The sequence below is a fragment of the Miscanthus floridulus genome, chromosome 4, assembly GCF_019320115.1.
Source record: "Miscanthus floridulus cultivar M001 chromosome 4, ASM1932011v1, whole genome shotgun sequence".
NCBI classification, from domain to species: Eukaryota; Viridiplantae; Streptophyta; class Magnoliopsida; order Poales; family Poaceae; genus Miscanthus; species Miscanthus floridulus.
The window spans coordinates 113,794,812-113,811,937 of NC_089583.1; the positions used below are offsets into that span (position 1 = coordinate 113,794,812).

General features: G+C 44.7%; 1 protein-coding gene and 1 pseudogene across 1 annotated transcript; both read left to right on the forward strand.

The window, feature by feature from the left end:
* Window positions 1–2,506: 2,506 nt before the first annotated feature.
* Window positions 2,507–10,300, forward strand: LOC136550379 (uncharacterized). The gene is made up of 10 exons (XM_066541934.1): window positions 2,507–2,897; window positions 2,985–3,164; window positions 3,257–3,359; window positions 3,453–3,483; window positions 3,965–4,019; window positions 4,246–4,398; window positions 5,103–7,107; window positions 7,419–8,727; window positions 9,739–9,822; window positions 9,992–10,300. Exons 1-10 carry the CDS (start codon window positions 2,839–2,841, stop codon window positions 10,054–10,056), a joined length of 4,044 nt encoding a protein of 1,347 aa, XP_066398031.1. The 5' UTR covers window positions 2,507–2,838; the 3' UTR covers window positions 10,057–10,300.
* A 3,489-nt stretch (window positions 10,301–13,789) lies between these two features.
* LOC136549120 (uncharacterized) lies at window positions 13,790–15,997 on the forward strand (annotated as a pseudogene).
* Window positions 15,998–17,126: the final 1,129 nt, after the last annotated feature.

Here is a 17,126-nt window from a genome sequence, read left to right on the forward strand (position 1 = left end):
GACGCGTGTTGAATTTTTATTTTAGGGAGCCGGTGCCATTAGTTGGTTTAATTATTTCGGTTGTTCCTTACCTTTGTTATTGTTGCTGCTGCTTAACTCTCTGGGGCTATTGATTTGTTGTATTGCTTCGTTTGGGCCTTTTCTTATTTTCAGTACAATCGGCATCTCTTATGTCTGATTTGTTTTAAAGAAATCATTAAACAAAACTAAAGTAATGGATAAATCAGAGTTTGTTAGAAATCTTGAGGCATAATCTAGTGACTCGAGGCGAAAGAGACTGCGTTGGGTGATCTGTGAGCTTAATGTGCCAACTACCCCGCGTCATCTTCTTCAGCTAGTACCACTATTACCCTGTCTCAGCTTTTCCGTTTCCCAACCTGTTCATATGATTCCAAACAGTACATACAAAAGTAAAAATTGCCGAGCTCATGCTAGTGGAGGTAAGATTAGTTAACAGTTATTGAGTGAACTAGAGCTTTGGATTCGTGCTGTTTTTTTTTTCTAGGTGTGACATGAACACGTACGCTGCCATTGGACACCACTGCTTGGATTGCATTTCACAGTTGTTTAAGTTGTTTTCACCGACAAGGAAGATGGGAAATTGGCATCGGAGTTGCGTCACCATGATTCGATATCCACTGGTTTCCTCATACTGTTTTTAAGCATCCGTACGACTTGTACATGCAATTATATATCTTTTTCCTTTCCTTGGTCCACTCGTTTTCTCCCGAACAGTCAGTCAACAGCAAGGCTTAGATTTTTGGGAATTTGTTTATAAAAAACTAGGAAAGGACTATGAGAGAAGATACTATAAAAGAAGTTTGGTGAAAAAGCATTTATTCTTCAACTATTAATACTATCAGTTAAGCAAGAATAGGTTAGTCTAAGCTATATTTGGAAGGGGGAAGGGGTGTATCACTGTTCAACTCTTTGGGCCCCAGTCTGTTTCTAGAACAATCATTGGCATGGCAAATTTCATGTTAGATGGCTTGTTTTACATGCAACGGCAAAAAAAGGGAATTAAACATAATAAAAAAGGGACGATAAAGTAATTTAATCCTTGTGAACCGAGCATGCCTTAGTGGCTTAGTTAGCTAGGTTTTTTGGTTGAGTGCTATTTCTTTAGTGGTAGTCGAGAAGTCCATATAAAACAACTATACGGCGACTTCATTATTTTCAAAATCTATCGGCTTATTCTCTTTGTGATGTTTATAGGGACGAGTGCGCATACGTTTACGTGAGCATCTGCGCATGTGTAGTATTTTCAGGAGAAAAGTAACTTAACTATTTTTACACCTTAAAAAAACCGCACCATTGTTCATTGTACATTGTACATATGTTATATTTTTTTCAGAATGTTGTCAATTTGTTTTCCTGTTTTGGTGCCCTATTAGCTTGAACTACTTCAGGAATACTTTTCAGCGAACGAACAATGTTTTTTCTCACAACAAATCCGCATAAGCATCATGTTTTCGTTTCGCTGAAATTTGGCTTATACAAGGGGTGTACTCAGAAAGGCAAAAACTACAGAATTTGCGAGCTCATGCTTGAGGCTAGTATTTTCCATAGGCTAAGAAAAAAGTTATCGTGGGTATCAAATCAATTTAACAGCCTAGTAGTCCTACTATAAAATCTTAAGATAACTCTCATGAAATCACATAGTAGTACTATAAAAGCTTATGGCCAAAGCATAATTAATGTACCATAAACTACCAATGCTTCCAGTTCACTCGCTGCACGGCACACTTCATTACTGATGCATCATGTTCGATAGAGATGTTAAGCAAAAGTGGAATTTGCTAATTTAAAATTTGGTGACCTAACATTTCTTGACCAATTAAACACAAATTTACACATTTATAGCTCCAAGTAAAAAAATTACAATATTTATTTAACCATAGTAATAATATATGTACCACCAGATGGTTCTTGTTAATTTCTTTATATCATCAAATGTGGTCCTTCTGAGACAAAAATCCCTCCAACAAACTTCAAAAAGCCAGGCCTACATCTTCTCCTGGAGCTGGAGGGGCAAAATGGTAAGCGCTGCAGTCCTCTTGATGCCGTTGCCGTTATATCCTCCAAGAGAACCAAAAGTAGCTGCCCTTCAGCTCCACCTACATTCTTTTGTCCGTATTCCAGTCACAAAAAAGAGCTTACGCCTTTTTTAGTTCGATCCTAAATTCCCTAAAAGTGCCACAGTACCTATCATATTGAATGTTTACGGCTTGTGCATGGAGCATTAAATGTAGACGAAAAAAAACTAATTGCACAGTTTGGTGGAAAATTACGAAACGAACGTTTTGAGCCTAATTAGTCCATAATTAAATACTAATTGCCAAATAAAAATGAAAGTGCTACAGTCACCCCCAAATTCCAAGTTCCTGAAACTAAACACACGCTTAACGTATAATCACACACGCACTTTAACCAAACCTCCAAAATCAAGCCAGTAATCTCTCTCAAATACCCCCAATTTTTTTCTTTATTTTAGCTTCTCCATTCCTCTGCAGCAGCCACCAGTGAGCCGAGAAGAGTCCACCAACACCAAACACGCAGTGGTGCTCTCTAGTCCTCTCTTCTTCCACTCCGCTCTTCCACCGTCGCACGCGCGCTCATCGGATTCGGCCGCGTGTCGGCGAGATCCGGGCCGCCGCAGCACGGTCCGGCAAACGCCGCCGACGCCGCAAGCCGCGATCTTGTCGCCGTGGGAGCTGCATTGACGCCCCACGCGGCCGTTCCGGCGTTTCTTGTGGGGTTGCGGCGCGGGGTGGAGCTCGTGTCCGGGATCCGCCAGATCCGAGCTCGCCGCCGGCGGCAGCAGTGGTGGGGGCCGCCATGGAGGCCGACGCGCCGCTCGACTTCGCGCTCTTCCAGCTCTCCCCACGGCGTCAGCGGTGAGAAAGGGAGAGGATGGGAAGGAAAATTCCATCCATTTGATGCTTTCGTGTGGCTCTTGTGCGCTAAATGCGGTCCCTGCGCAGGTGCGAGCTGGTGGTGTGTGGCAATGGGCGGACGGAGAAGATCGCGTCAGGGTCGGTGAAGCCGTTCGTGGCGCACCTGCGGGCTGCGGAGGAGCAGGCGTCGGCGCGGCCACCGCCGCCGGCCATCCGGTTGCAGCTGGAGCGGCCCTCCCCGTGGTTTAGCAAGGGCACCCTTGAGAGGTCCGCTGATTGTGGCTTATCCGGCGGTTCATGGGTTGGCGGTGCCGAAAAGATTGGATTTTGATGGATGTTTGGTTGGCCTGTGCCTCCAGGTTCGTGCGCTTCGTGAGCACACCGGAGGTGCTGGAGTTGGCGAACACCTATGATCTGGAGATGTCGCAGCTGGAAGGGGCCAGGAAGATTTATGCGCAGGGAGTAAGTGCCAAGCAATTGTTTCAGATGCTGGAGTGTTTTTCGCCTTCTGTTTCTTGATGCAGCTGTTGCTTAAAATTTCTGTACCTTGTTCAGGGCACTGGAGATGCTACCTCAGGTGGAGCTGGTATGTTCAGGGCACTGTAGGATGATTATGTTTTGTGTTTGGATTGCCTTTCCGCTATCAATTGGGGTTTGGATATTGTTAGCTTAGTTCATCTATGTTCATACCTGATAATGTTTCTCTGCATTTTTTTTAATTTTGGGAATTGAGTCCATGTTAGCTTGAGTGACACTGGAATTTCAAATATCAAATTGATGGTAAAAATAAGAAGCAAAGAAGGAAAATATAGATGGGAACACAACTGGATAATTGATCCCCATGGAGTTTTAGGAGCTTTTGACTATGAAAGAATGCATCGGATAGCACCAGCTTTGCATTGGAAGCAGTCTATATCTAATTCAGGAAAGACATAAATACTGTAATTAATTGCTAACTGTTTGTGGTGTTAATGAATATTGATATAATGTTGCATTGTTAGTACGATCTTGCATATCTTCTGTTTCTGAATCTAGTTTATGTAATCTCTGGCTATGCTTATTGGCAGCTGAAAATGTTACAGCCGCAGCAGCGGCGGCGGCGGCGGCAGCAGATATTACAAAGTAAGCCCCTTTGTCATGTCTGTTCTTATTCAGTTGTTTCTTCTTTTCCACATAACTTGATCTATCTGAGTCAAGCATGACCTATCGAATCAGTTTGTTGTTACATCATAAGACATGCTGTGTGCTTTTCTTGTTAGGTCTGCTGCCCATTTATGGCTGTTGGCTGTTGCACTCTTGTGTTTTGTAATTTAATAGTTGCCAATTTACAAGTTCAATTCTTGTGCAGGAAAGAACTTCTTAGGGCAATTGATGTGCGTCTAAGCGCCCTTAAACAAGATCTGGCCGCAGCTTGTTCTCGAGCATCCTCTGCTGGGTTCAATCCTATCAGTGTATCTGAGCTGCTTCTTTTTGCTAACCATTTTGGTGCCAGTCGGCTGAGGTAATGCTTAAAACCTGCCAGTCTCATAATGCTGGTATATAGTTATAGCTTAATGTTGTTGCTCATAAGTATTTTTGTACCCGAACGAAATTAATAATCATATACGAAACTAATCCTGTAATGCAACGCAACACCACATTTTGGTTCCTCTTAAGAGTTGATAGACTGTTAAAGCAGCTGCAGTTTTTTCATAATTTATATCCTGTAACATAAGCGGTAATATTGTGTACAAGTTACTCATTTTCTAGGTTATGTGAAGCAGGGAAGTCTCATTTAGGATATGTACAACCTCTAGTTGCATAGCAAAGGATAATTTAGTTTTACAACTTCCTTTTATTTAGAAATTTGAAAGCCATTACATTGCGTGGTAAATTTTACATGATTAGTTTATAAACAGTATGACATAATTAAGAAAGTAACAGTCTAGATTTGGGGAGATGTAAAGCGTAAAGTTAGAAAATTTACAATTGAATTTCGGGAAAGTGGGGAAGTTTGCATGGAGAGGAGGTTCTTTTAATTGGGATTACCAATCTGCTATGAAATCTGTTGAATCTCTGTAGGCCCTCAATCCATTGTTACACTGCTGATTGCGATGGCAACACTGAAGTTATTCAGTGCCCACTCTGCTTTATATTTTCCCTTTATTGTCTTTCCTGTTGAGTAATATTTGGACATGTATAACAACATAAATTTGTTATGTTCAGCGAAGCATGCACGAAATTCATGTCACTTTGCCAGCGGCGTCCTGACATCAGTCCTCAAACTGGACAGCCAGCAGTTTCATCACACTGGAAGGTCTTTGACGATGGGAATGTCCGTGGTTCTTCCAGTTCAGACATGTCTATAGATGAGCCACAAGTTGATCTCGGTGAATCCAACAACAAATCTACAGTCAGTGGAAGTGGCTCTCTGGTCCACAGACTAAGCAACAGCCAAGGTTTAGAAGCCGCTGCAGAACAGCAACCCAAGCCAACCATCCAACAGGTAGTAGATAAACAAGAAGCAGAAACAGATGCGTCTCCTGCACCTGCCGTAGGAGGGCTTTCAAGGCGGCTGAGTGTGAAGGACAGGATAAACATGTTTGAGAGCCAGAAAAAGGAGCAGACTCCAAGTTCTGGTAACAGCAACTCAGCAGGTACTGGTAGGGTGGTTCCAGGGAAAGGTGAGCACCGCAGGGTTCCTTCTGGCGCCTCCATGGAGAAGTTAGTTAGAAGGTGGAGCAGTGTTAGTGACATGAGTATTGATCTCAGCAACAATGAGAGCAGTAACTTAAATGACAAAAAGGATAATGGAACTCCTGTCGGGACTCCAACGTCTACTGATTTGGAGGCCAATTCTAAAGTAAGAGCTAACGAGGACTCTAATGGACAGAAGGATTCAGTCACATCACACTCTTGGCCTTGTCAAAAGGATAATGTACCAATGGATCCAGCCACCACAGATTTGTGCCCACCCTCAACTTTATGTAATACACTTGCTCCTCAGAAAGAGAGTATATATGGTGATGGTGCAGAAAACGACATGGTTCTAAACTCTAGCATTGAGAGTGAGTCATCCTTTGGGAAAGAACCGGGGGTTATTCAAGGACACACAAGGATGACAAATCATGCTACTTCAAATGTTTCCACTCGAAACCGTCTAAAATCTTCTGCAAAGCCAGTTGAGGAAGCCTTGCTGAAAAATAAGGATATTTTAACTAGCGCAACGTCAGAGGAGCATGTCCGCATGATAGATAAGGAAATCACAGCTGTTGCTCATGAAGTACCAGTTGCAAGTGAACAGATTCCCCAGAATGATATTAGAGGTCTCCATACAAAAGATATTCACACTGAAGCAGAAGTGACTCGAAGGAAGGATCATCCTTTGCGATCATTTGGAAAGGTATCTGGTGGTGTTAATCCTAAACCAAAAGCCTCATCCAATTCCCGATCTAATGTTAAAGGCTCATCTGGTAGGGATGATATTACCTCTACAGAAACTGAGTTCCGTGACGCTAGTTTGCAGCGGAATCGTCTACCACGGAAGGCAGAGGATGTAGGGAGAAAGGTTACAGCTGGTTCTGATTCAGATTGTTCTGTTCGTCAGGGAACAAATTTGAGCAGGCAATCATCCATTACCGATCAGGAACTAAACTTGCAGGCTAGAGTGATGAGACCAGGAAAAGGGAACCAAGATCGGCATGGCGAATTACATATGAAGGCAAATGAGTTGGAGAAATTATTTGCTGAACACAAGTTAACATCCTCCCGACGAGGCAAACCTACAGATGTGCAGGTTGATAGCACACCTATGGTGAGTGAGGTAAAGCAGACAACGGTTCTTCATGAGACAATTCATACAAAACAAGTTGTAAAGGAGAGTATAACAACCAATGATTTTGATGCCGGTGAGCTTCTGAAGATGGTGAATAATCAAGGATTTAACATTAGCACACCACAAAAACTTGGCATTCTAAGGTTAGAAGAGTCGAGAGGGAAGTTTTATGACCATTATATGCAGAAGAGGGATGCAAAACTGAAGGAAGACTGGAAACTGCAGAGAGAGGAGAAGGAAGCAATGTTAAAGGCTATGCATGAGAGTCTAGAACGGAGCAAGGCCGAGTTGCTAGCTAAATTCTCTCAGTCTGCAGATGTCCCTGACTCAACTTATGTTTCTCATTCTTCTCAGAAGATTCCTCCTTCGCGATCAGCAAGAAAAAATAAGGATCAGGTATTGAATTATATTTAACTTAATACACTTAAAAAGCAACTAAAGATTTTTTTGGTAACTGAATTGGTAACTGAAAATGCTTAACATGCACCTTGTGTGCATAACTGTGGGATTTTCACTTTAACTCATACGTTGCTTTGAAGTTCTTTGATCTAGAAAAGTAATGCCTTACAAAGTATTCATTCAAATTTTCACTATTTAAGTGCAATATGCAAATCTTAGAATCTTATAGTTGCATACAATGTTGTGGAGTACTGGAATAATGCAGAATATGGACTTTACATGCATTTAATTTCCTTTGCCATTTGCAGGTGGTTGACTCATTCTTTGTTGAAGAGGAACTGAATAGTGACTACCTATCTGGTGACGGTTCTTCCAGGAGTGCTGATTCCAGGAAGCATTTTTCAAATAAAGTTGCTTCCACCCAAAAGGTATCTGCTGGTCCTATCCATAAGCGTTTATCAAGGACTGCAAGCTCCGGTTATGCTAATCGCAGGAATCCACCAGAAAATCCTCTTGCACAGTCTGTCCCAAGTTTCTCTGACTTAAGAAAAGAAAATACAAAGCCTTCACCTGGACTCAGTAGAGCGACTGCAAGAGTTCAGCAAAAGTCTTTTGCCCGTAGCAAGAGCATTATTGAAGAGTCAAAGAGTATATTGAAAGAAGATCAATCGAGGAGGTCACAATCTTTGAGGAAGAGCCAAATTCCTGATGAGTTGAAGGACATTTCATCAGGGAATGAGGATATTTACAATTGGGCTCCCTCAAGAATTTCCAAGAACCAATCAGAGGGAGCTTTTGCTTACAGTGCCCGCAGAACGGGTCCACCAAAGCCTTTTCTTAGGAAAGGCAATGGGACTCACCCTGCAGCTGCCATGATGGCAAATGCCCTCCAGCATGGTGACAGTGGTGATTTTGAAGATCAGCAAGAGGATTCCCCTGATGATGCCAAAGAAGAGGAAGAATATGAAAGCATTGAAGAAAACCTTAGAGAAAGTGACTTTCCTGCTGATTCTGACAGTGAGAACCCAAGAGTGAGTCATGAATTTGGAAATTCAGATGACGCAGGGTCAGAAAATGGCGATGCTGATTTTCCAAGTGAAGCATCCGCGATTGGCGGTACTAAATTCACTGCTTTTACAGGAAATGTTCACAATCCAGCTGGTGATGTTCCAGCACCCTGGAGTTCTCGTCTTCCGCAGCTGTTCCCCTACACGAATGATAATTCAGATGGTGACGCTTTCGCTGATTCACCGTCGGGAAGTCCATCACCATGGAATTCTCATTCACTTGATGAAATAACAGATGCTGATGTATCTCGGATGCGGAAAAAGTGGGGCAGTGCACAGATGCCTTTTGCTGGTGTCAATGCATCTCAACAGCCACGCAAAGATGTTTCCAAAGGGTTGAAGAAACTGTGGAAATTTGGTAGGAAGACTAGAGGCGGTGATGGTTTAGTAAATGATTGGGTATCTGCTTCCACTGCCTCAGAATGTGATGATGACATGGAAGATGGGCGGGATCTGGTAGTAGGATCTTCTGATGATTTCAGAAAGTCTCGAATGGGTTATCTTGCTTCATATGACGGTTTTGTTGAGAACGAGGTTTTTGCTGAACAAGGTATTTGACTTTCTAATTTTCTGTAAAAGGTCTTTTCGTTGTCATTCAATTAGTTAGTATGCTTCTCAGAATACTATTCCCACAATTTATTTGCACTAGATAAAATTTAAAGAAATGGGTCCTTTCTAATATGATCATCATAGTCCTAAATTTTGAAAAAAGTACCTGAAGGTTCCAACCATATGTCTACGAGTTGGCAAACAATTATCTTATATTTATCTGATAACTTTAGATTTCTGTTCTCCATGTACCCGAACAAAATTGTAACTGTTGAAAAAACTATTCTGAGCATTACTCATATTCTTGCTGAGGTATATATACCTAGGATAACCTATTATTCTTGGCTCATGTTATGCACACTAACCCTGGGCGCATTGGTTCTGCCTTATGGTTTGAGTAGTTCATTATATTGTCCACCCTTCAATTTGTTGAGAGTGAGTGACCTGGTAGACGTTCCTCTGTTAATGCACTTGTCTGCATTAATAATGCACATGTTATCTCGCTCCCTAGATCATGTTAGTGGATCCACACCCCATTTCGAATGTGTGAATTTTTAAAAAGAAAGGGAAAGAGGTGCTAGAGCTGTAATTTTTCCTATGCAGTTCCTGCACAATGCTATTCGAAAGGATCCAATAACTTCTTTTTGTGAGGCTGCCCTGCAATGGCTCGCGAGGAGTAAGATGGAACCTTTGAAACTGTTGACCCTAGTAGCCAGGCCCAAATGTCAAAATTGTTATCCCCCAGAAGCAGTAACTTCTGTGGATCATGATTGTATTGATGCCCAATGGCGACTATATATATAGAGACACAGGAGGGAAACCCTAAACTAGGGATTACACTAATACCCCTGGCTATTATTACCGTAACAGCACACTCACAGGGCTTTATTAGCTCATGGACTTCTGAATCTTAATGCACCTGTATATCCTTTGGTTACTGTCCAATCTTAGCTCTTGCCACACATTTTCCTTATTAAAGCACAAAAGCTTGACGAAGATTCTTAATTTGCAGAACAATCACTACGCAGCTCCATTCCAAACCCACCTGCAAATTTCAGATTGAGGGAGGATCAACTGACTGGAAGTTCTCTTAAAGGTATAAAACTTCTAAACATGTATATGCTTATGTTAAGTTGCTCATTAAATGCATATAATATGAAGATCTTGGTTCTTCATACTTATTCTCATGTATTTCCCACAAATTTATTACTTATTATTCTCGAAGTCGCAATCTTCTCTAAAATGTGTTATCCCCAAAAATGCAGCGCCACGTTCTTTCTTCTCCCTATCAACATTCCGAAGCAAGGGAGGTGATGCCAGACTCAGGTGATCCTCAAAGGACACCAGAGGTCGAGTGTATAAAACATCTTCCGAAGTTAGGTATGAGTATCAAATTTTCAGGGTGGTATGCGGACGCTGCTAGCTTGTGATTATATATATTGTGTATCTATGGCAATTCATATAAGCTGCCAGTTGAGCTCTCCATTGTTGCTGTTTGATTATTCTTTTTCCTAATATTCTTTACCTCCTGTGTAGAGTTGGACTTAAAGATCTATTGCAATCTGTTCTTTCAACTGGCCTAGAACTCCTGTATTTTTTCATTGTTTTTGTGATATATCTGTATCTCCCTCTCAACTTGTTTCTTGGTTCACATATATCACAAATTCAAGATATATGGTAATTTTGCCAATTAGAGCATGGAAACTGGACTTATTCAAGATATATGGTAATTCTGATGCAAGTATGCAATGGATGTTCAGTTTCTCTGATTCTATAGATGGACAGAATGCCTTCAAAGATCTGAAAAGGCTTGCCAAATTGCTTCCGGCTGATTGTTTTGCTTGCCCATTGAGAATCATATTCCATTCAAATCTTCATTGAGCCCTGGCGGTACAGCATCTGAAATTCGTGGGAGAGCATTGCATTCATCCAGGGTAACTGTCTCACTGAGCATATGGTTGTGTTGGTGCTACATGCTGCAGGCTTGTATCCTGTAGCTGCATGCATTGGGCAGTGGCTACAGCTACTGTGGACCTGTTTGGTTGGGTCCCAACCCTTGGCCTGACCTGCTGGAGCCAACTTAGGCTTGTGTTGGTTGCCTGTAGTTGGGCTTTAGCCAGGCTAAAGTTAGCCGCCGTACGCCCCATAGCCAGGCTCCCAAAGAACGAAATCCTGATCCGTTTTCCTGGAGCCAGGCTTGGCCAGGCGCAGGTTCCACTCCCATCACCTCCTTTCGCGTCCTCTTCACTTCCTCCGGTGCCGTGCCTTCTCCACCGTCGGCAACGAGCGCTGCCCTACCCCGCCGTCGTGAGCGCCTTGCTCCACCTCTAGCCCTCTGCGCCTGCGCTGTCGCCGTTTGCGCCCACCGCTGACCCTCGCGAGTTGTGCCCCCGAGTGCCCTGCCCCGCCGCCGCGAACACGGCCCTCCCCAACGGTGGCCGCGAGCGCGAACCATCCCCAACGCCGCACCCATGCACGTCCGCGCCGCCCCCGGTGGTCCCGCGCATGGTCGTGCCGCCCCCGGCAACCTCGCCGATGGATCTCGCGGATCCTGGAGGCCGGGATCGGTGCCGGTGTCAGGAGCGGCGTTGCCGGGGGAGGGGTCGCGGGGCCTTGGGCGCCTGCACGTGGCAGTCACGGCGAGGAGGGCGTCCATTGCCGTGCTGCTGCCGACGACGGCCATGGCGGCAACCGGCACCGAGGACGATTCCGGCGGCTATAGGCGACGCGAGCAGGCCAGGGTTATGCGCAAGGGCGAGGCGAAGTTGCGTGCAAGAGGAATAGGGCAGAGGTGGCGTTGCGACGACGAATTTCTCCGGCGCGTGGAGATTGTCGGCGGTGAAGCAGAAGATGCTACTTTAGCGACTGACAGCACATCTTCCTCTCTCTCTCTCTCTCTCTCTCTCTCTCTCTCTCTCTCTCTCTCTCTTTCTCTCGATTCTACAAAACAACTTTCGTCTTTAAGCAAAGTTGTTCATCGATCTGAGATCTCTAACATTGATTAAAGGACCAACATAAAAAACTTATTGGTTTCAAACATTTGAAGTTTTGAAAACAGGAAAAACATAACTGAAAACTAAATTCAGACTTGATAGAATGTGCTATAGGGGGTGAAGTTACCAGAAAGTAGATAAGGTGATTCTATCCAAGCATCCATGCAACCAAACAAGCGCATGTTGGTTTGATGGGACCAGACCAAGCCTACCTAGGCTCCAATCCTAGTCAGGCTTCAGTGGAGACTGGGAACCAAACAGGCCCTGTGAACAAGAACAATAGCCTGCCTGGCTGCCATCCTCTCTGATCCATGCAGGTAGGTGTCCTAGGTTGCCCCAACCCAACCCAGTGGAGGCTACTGGCTAGGCCCTATCGTAGGCTCTGTAGATTGATCATGCTGCTCCTTGTCACCGTCCATTCGAACCAATCACATTGCTCTGTCCCTCTCCCAGTTTGGCCTTTGTATTGGAGATGAATTTACTCGCCCTTCTCGTCACTGGATTGGCATGTTTCAAGATCGCTGTCAATGCTTTCCGTCACTGGTTGACCTAGCACCGTACACCCACATATATACGGCCTTTCTTACGGCTTGCAAGCTGTTTATAATCAAAACAAACTAAAGTTATAAGCTAAATGACATGTTTCTCTGCAATTTTTTTAGCAACACTAGCTTCTCTCCGCTGCCTTTATTTGTACTAAAACGCAGAACTAGGTCCGACCTATCGTGTGTTCACCATCATGGTCGTTTGGATCCTCGTATTCGGGCTGAAGATATGAATAGATCGTTTGCCTGTCCTGTCTTTGCCAGCCTAAGCTTCAAAAACTCATGGTTAATGTGGCCTTTGTCTTTTGCTTGTTCAGCTCTGAAATCTGAATGAATGTAATGGGGCGCATAGGTATAGCTCTGAACATTGCAATTGCAACTTGCAAACAGGGGCGGAGCTATGTATACAGTTGTGGGTCCAGACACACCCACGGGGAAAGAAATAAAAAACAGTGATTATATTCAATTTTTATCATATAGCACGTACAGTTGTGGGTCCTGAAGTGTTTTTCAAGGTACCTATGTAAATTGATTTTGGTTGATGTATGAGATAACGCGACTTGTTTGATATGGCTCCTCAAGTGCTCCTCCGGAGGAGTCAGTGCACTTGAGGATTGAGGAGCGTGCGTTCCTCCTTCAGACCCAACGACTCCGACTCTTCTACTATTTATTAGAAAACGGCTTTTCCCTCTAAAAGTGTTTTGTATAGCTCCTCTGTAGAAGTGGTTGTTGAAGCTGAAGCCATGACAAACAGACTCTATGACTCTAATTATTGTATGATGTTGTGATAAAATGTTGCATGAGATTGGCCAACTCATTGGGACTCTCAGACTCTCAGTGCAGTTTCATTCTCTCAGAAATAGTGGCAGCCGAGTTTTACAGTTTTACTAGGACGAAACTCACTCTCTCTCATCTTTAAAATTTTCTTTGCCGCCTCGTCCTTGACGTGTCAGTATGAAACATCCACTGGGACGGTTCTAGTTCTGACGCACTCATCATATAGCCTTACCGTTATAGTGCATAGCTGAGGCCCGACTCCTGAGGAGACGAAGGCCTTGTTTAGATTGGGGTTATGAATTAGTATTTAACACGGTAGTATTTTCATTTGTATTTGATAATTATTGTTCAATCATGGCCTAACTAGGCTCAAAAGATTCGTCTCGTAATTTACAATCAAACTATGTAATTAGTTACTTTTTTATCTACATTTAATACTCTATGCATGTGTTCAAAGATTTGATGTGATGGAGAGAGAGTGAAAAAACTTACAATCTAAACAAGGCTGAAGCCTGATCAGTGATCACAGCGCTTACGATGACAAGCTACTCATCCAGGCACAGACTAGACTAGCCGCAACTCCTTGACCTGCTTTCTCCTCCTCTTTCAGGAACAACAGCACAAACCAAGAAGAACAACCACACCTCTCAGCTGGGGCTTGGCTTACATTAGCAGCCTTGTGAAGCATCTGAGCTCCTCATCATCATCCACAGCAAGATCTATCCCAAGATCATCACCGATCAACACCATGACCAATAATACCATACCACACGATCATCGTCGTCGTCGTCGTCGGCTGCGGCCGCATCATCAGGAGATGGATCGGCTGCAAGGCTTGGCTGTGAAGCCGCAGCCGAAGAGGCAGGCGAGGAGGACGCACACGAGCCGGCCGCAGGGTTTACAATTTCGGCGAAATATCGCTTTTTTCACTGAGGTCCGAAATTTTTTTTATCGGTCAAAATTTTTCGGTTAAATTCATCTTTCACTCTAAAATTACACCAAACCATACTAAAATGATCCTCCATATCATCTAGTCTTATCAAAGCCCTAAATTTCTTCAAATTTATTTAATTTTCTCACTCACACATTGGACGGCACTAGTATATGCAGCTCGCCCACCGTCAGCACACTGTATTACCGCGGCTCTACTTCTGTGATATATTATGTTATTTCGTCGATGTTATATAAATTTATGATGGATGATGGATTATAGAGTTTTTCTAGTGAAATGATGCCAAATTTGTTTAAAACTCAATTTAAATTTATTTAAATTTGAATCGATATTTCCGAAATTTCGTATTTATCGCTGGGACCGAAATTTTTTTCTTACCGGTATTGTAAACCGCCCGGCCGTACCAGGAGAGGCTGCTCAACATGGCGGAGGCGCGGCGGGAGATCGTCACCGCCCTCAAGATCCACCGGGCCAGCAGCACGAGGCAGCAGCAGCAATCCACGTACCAGCATCATCACGAGCCGCCGCCGCCGCTGCGTCAACCACTGTTGCAGCAGCTCCAACAACAACAACAACAGCAAGAAGAGCAGCAGCAGGTGCAAGTAGTGGCGTTTCAGGATCGAAGCCAAGCGGCGGCTGACGAAGAAGCATATCTGGCGCATACGACGATGAGCTACGCCGCCGCCTCCTTCGCCAATCCGTTGTGCAACTCTCCACTTGCGCACTGGATTGCTGCCGCCAGTAGCTACTGCTCACCACCCGTTCTTCCTTGTGATCTCACGCCACCTGAACTGCCACTACCCACTGCCGCCATGGGGGGATTGGTGGGGTTGGAGCACTACCACCAATACCAAGGCGGCTTGGAGCGTTTGGTTCACAGCTTGCTGTCAGGAACCCTCAGGAAATATTATGAGTTGGGCCGATCAAGGAGCGTGAACTGGACCTGGGCCAAGTGAAGGCAACGACTGGGCTTGTCAGCAGGCCAAGGAGCAAAGCAACTCTTCATAAAAGGATGGCCATCAGCATGGAGAAGGGCATCAAGGAACCAGACGGCCAACCGGCGGCGAGCATTTGCTCGAGGCTAGCTTAGGCTAGATTGCTACCCTTTATCCTTATCCATCTTCCATGTACTGGTTCTCTGTACCTAGGCTCTTCTAGAACCTTCTATTGTACTGTGATTTTGAGTTGTGAGATCTACTCGAGTTGAGGTTCGTGACACTTGCCTGCACAGCCGCTAGGACTGAACCTTAGCTTCCAAGGTTTTGGTGTCTCTGTGGACGATGGTGCCAAGGACGACTGTGAAGATCTGCTTGGCCTTCCATTGACCCAACCATCACCGGCAGCCTCGTACTCGTACTCACCTCCGGCAATAGAGACGGCGACCACCCATGCCTGAGGTCATGGATCACCGTCACCGGCGCTCAGTGCAACAGATGCAGAGAACGAGAAGCACTCGGTGATCGACGCGCCAGCAGCAGCGGCGTTGGTCCCGGTGCTGCTGGACGGCGGGGAGATGATGGCGCAGCAGGCATCGACCGGCGGCGAGATTCAGGGCGTGGAATGCAGCGAGGCGGCGGCCGCGGACGTGGCCGCGTGGTGGAGCAAGATCTTCGAGAGCGGGCAACGCGCGCCCCCAAACGCGGAGGACGTGGCGGCGGCCACGGCGGCCGGTTTGCCGGCGGATTGGCGGTGGCTTTGTGGCGACGATGATGTCGGTGCCGCCGAGCAAGGAGCGGTCACGGGGGGCATCCTGGCGACGATGATGCATGTCGACGACGGCGACTACTACAGCTGCTGCTACGAGGGGGATCGCAGTCGCAGCGACGGCGGCGAAGACGTCACCTTGACGTGGTAAGAGTAAGACCACGTGAGTTCATTCCTATGATATGATGATGAATTGCGACATGCATTTCATCTGCTTGTTCTTTGAAAAAAAAATTCAGCATGGACGGCATCGGCGACGACGTTGAAGGGTGGGATGGAGAATGGTTCTCATGCTCTTGATTAACTGCACGATCGATCATGTCTACGTCGACGACCGTGCATTTCTGTACACCCAACTCGAGGTGTTTATGTATGTGATTTGATTTCGATATAAAAACGTGATGCTCAAATGAATTAGATTGCTCGTAATTGGCATATGAACTAGCGGGAGCCAATTCCATCGTGCTGTATCCTTTGTGTGACTTGTTCTTCACCTTGTTCATCATATGTGCAAGAAATAAGCCTACACTGTTTACACATGGCACAGCCCAAATAAGCAAAAAAAAAAAAAAAGACAAAAAGACAAAAACAAAGCCCAGAATTGTCAATTTTCGGCAGCAAGGGCAGGAAATCAGGAATCAAATACCAGATTCAACTAGAGTGATGCTACGCTTTTATCAATCTTTTTTTTTGAATAATCAGGCAAACTTTATTGATTCGATAAAATAGTTGCATCGTTTACAAGCAATTGTAGGATAGAATTAGGGGGTCATCTACCCATACAAAAGAACTCTTATCTAACAAAGCTTGCCTTGCTAATTCATGAGCTCATCGTTTACAAGCAATTGTAGGATAGAATTAGGGGGTCATCTACCCATACAAAAGAACTCTTATCTAACAAAGCTTGCCTTGCTAATTCATGAGCTACTAAATTGCAATCCCTATTACAATGACTAATAGATATAGCAGAAAAATCCATCCAGTGTTGGCAACATTCATCATAGATAGGGGCTGCTGCCGTGGCTGAGAAACCTCCTTCATTCATCGTGGTCACAACTTCCATGCAATCAACTTGTATTTCCGCTCAGTTGCAACCAATCTCTTGAGCCAGCAAGAGACCATCCCTCAGGGCAAATGCTTCTGCCATAGCCGCATCCACCACATGCGGGATGTAGCTATGTGCCGCAGCAATAAATCCCCCCCCCCCCCCCCCCCCCCCCGCATCTCTAATTACTGCACCCGTGCTTCCTACCCCCACTGCTGCATCATAGGAAGCATCAACATTGATCATTAGAAAACCTTATGCAGGTTTCTTCCTGTTGTTGTTCATCACCGCTGATTTCTTTGATGCTAGAGCATAGTTTGTAAAGATAGCAACAATTGAAACTGCCGACCTTGGCGGGTTCTGAATTTCCTCTCCATGAACGAC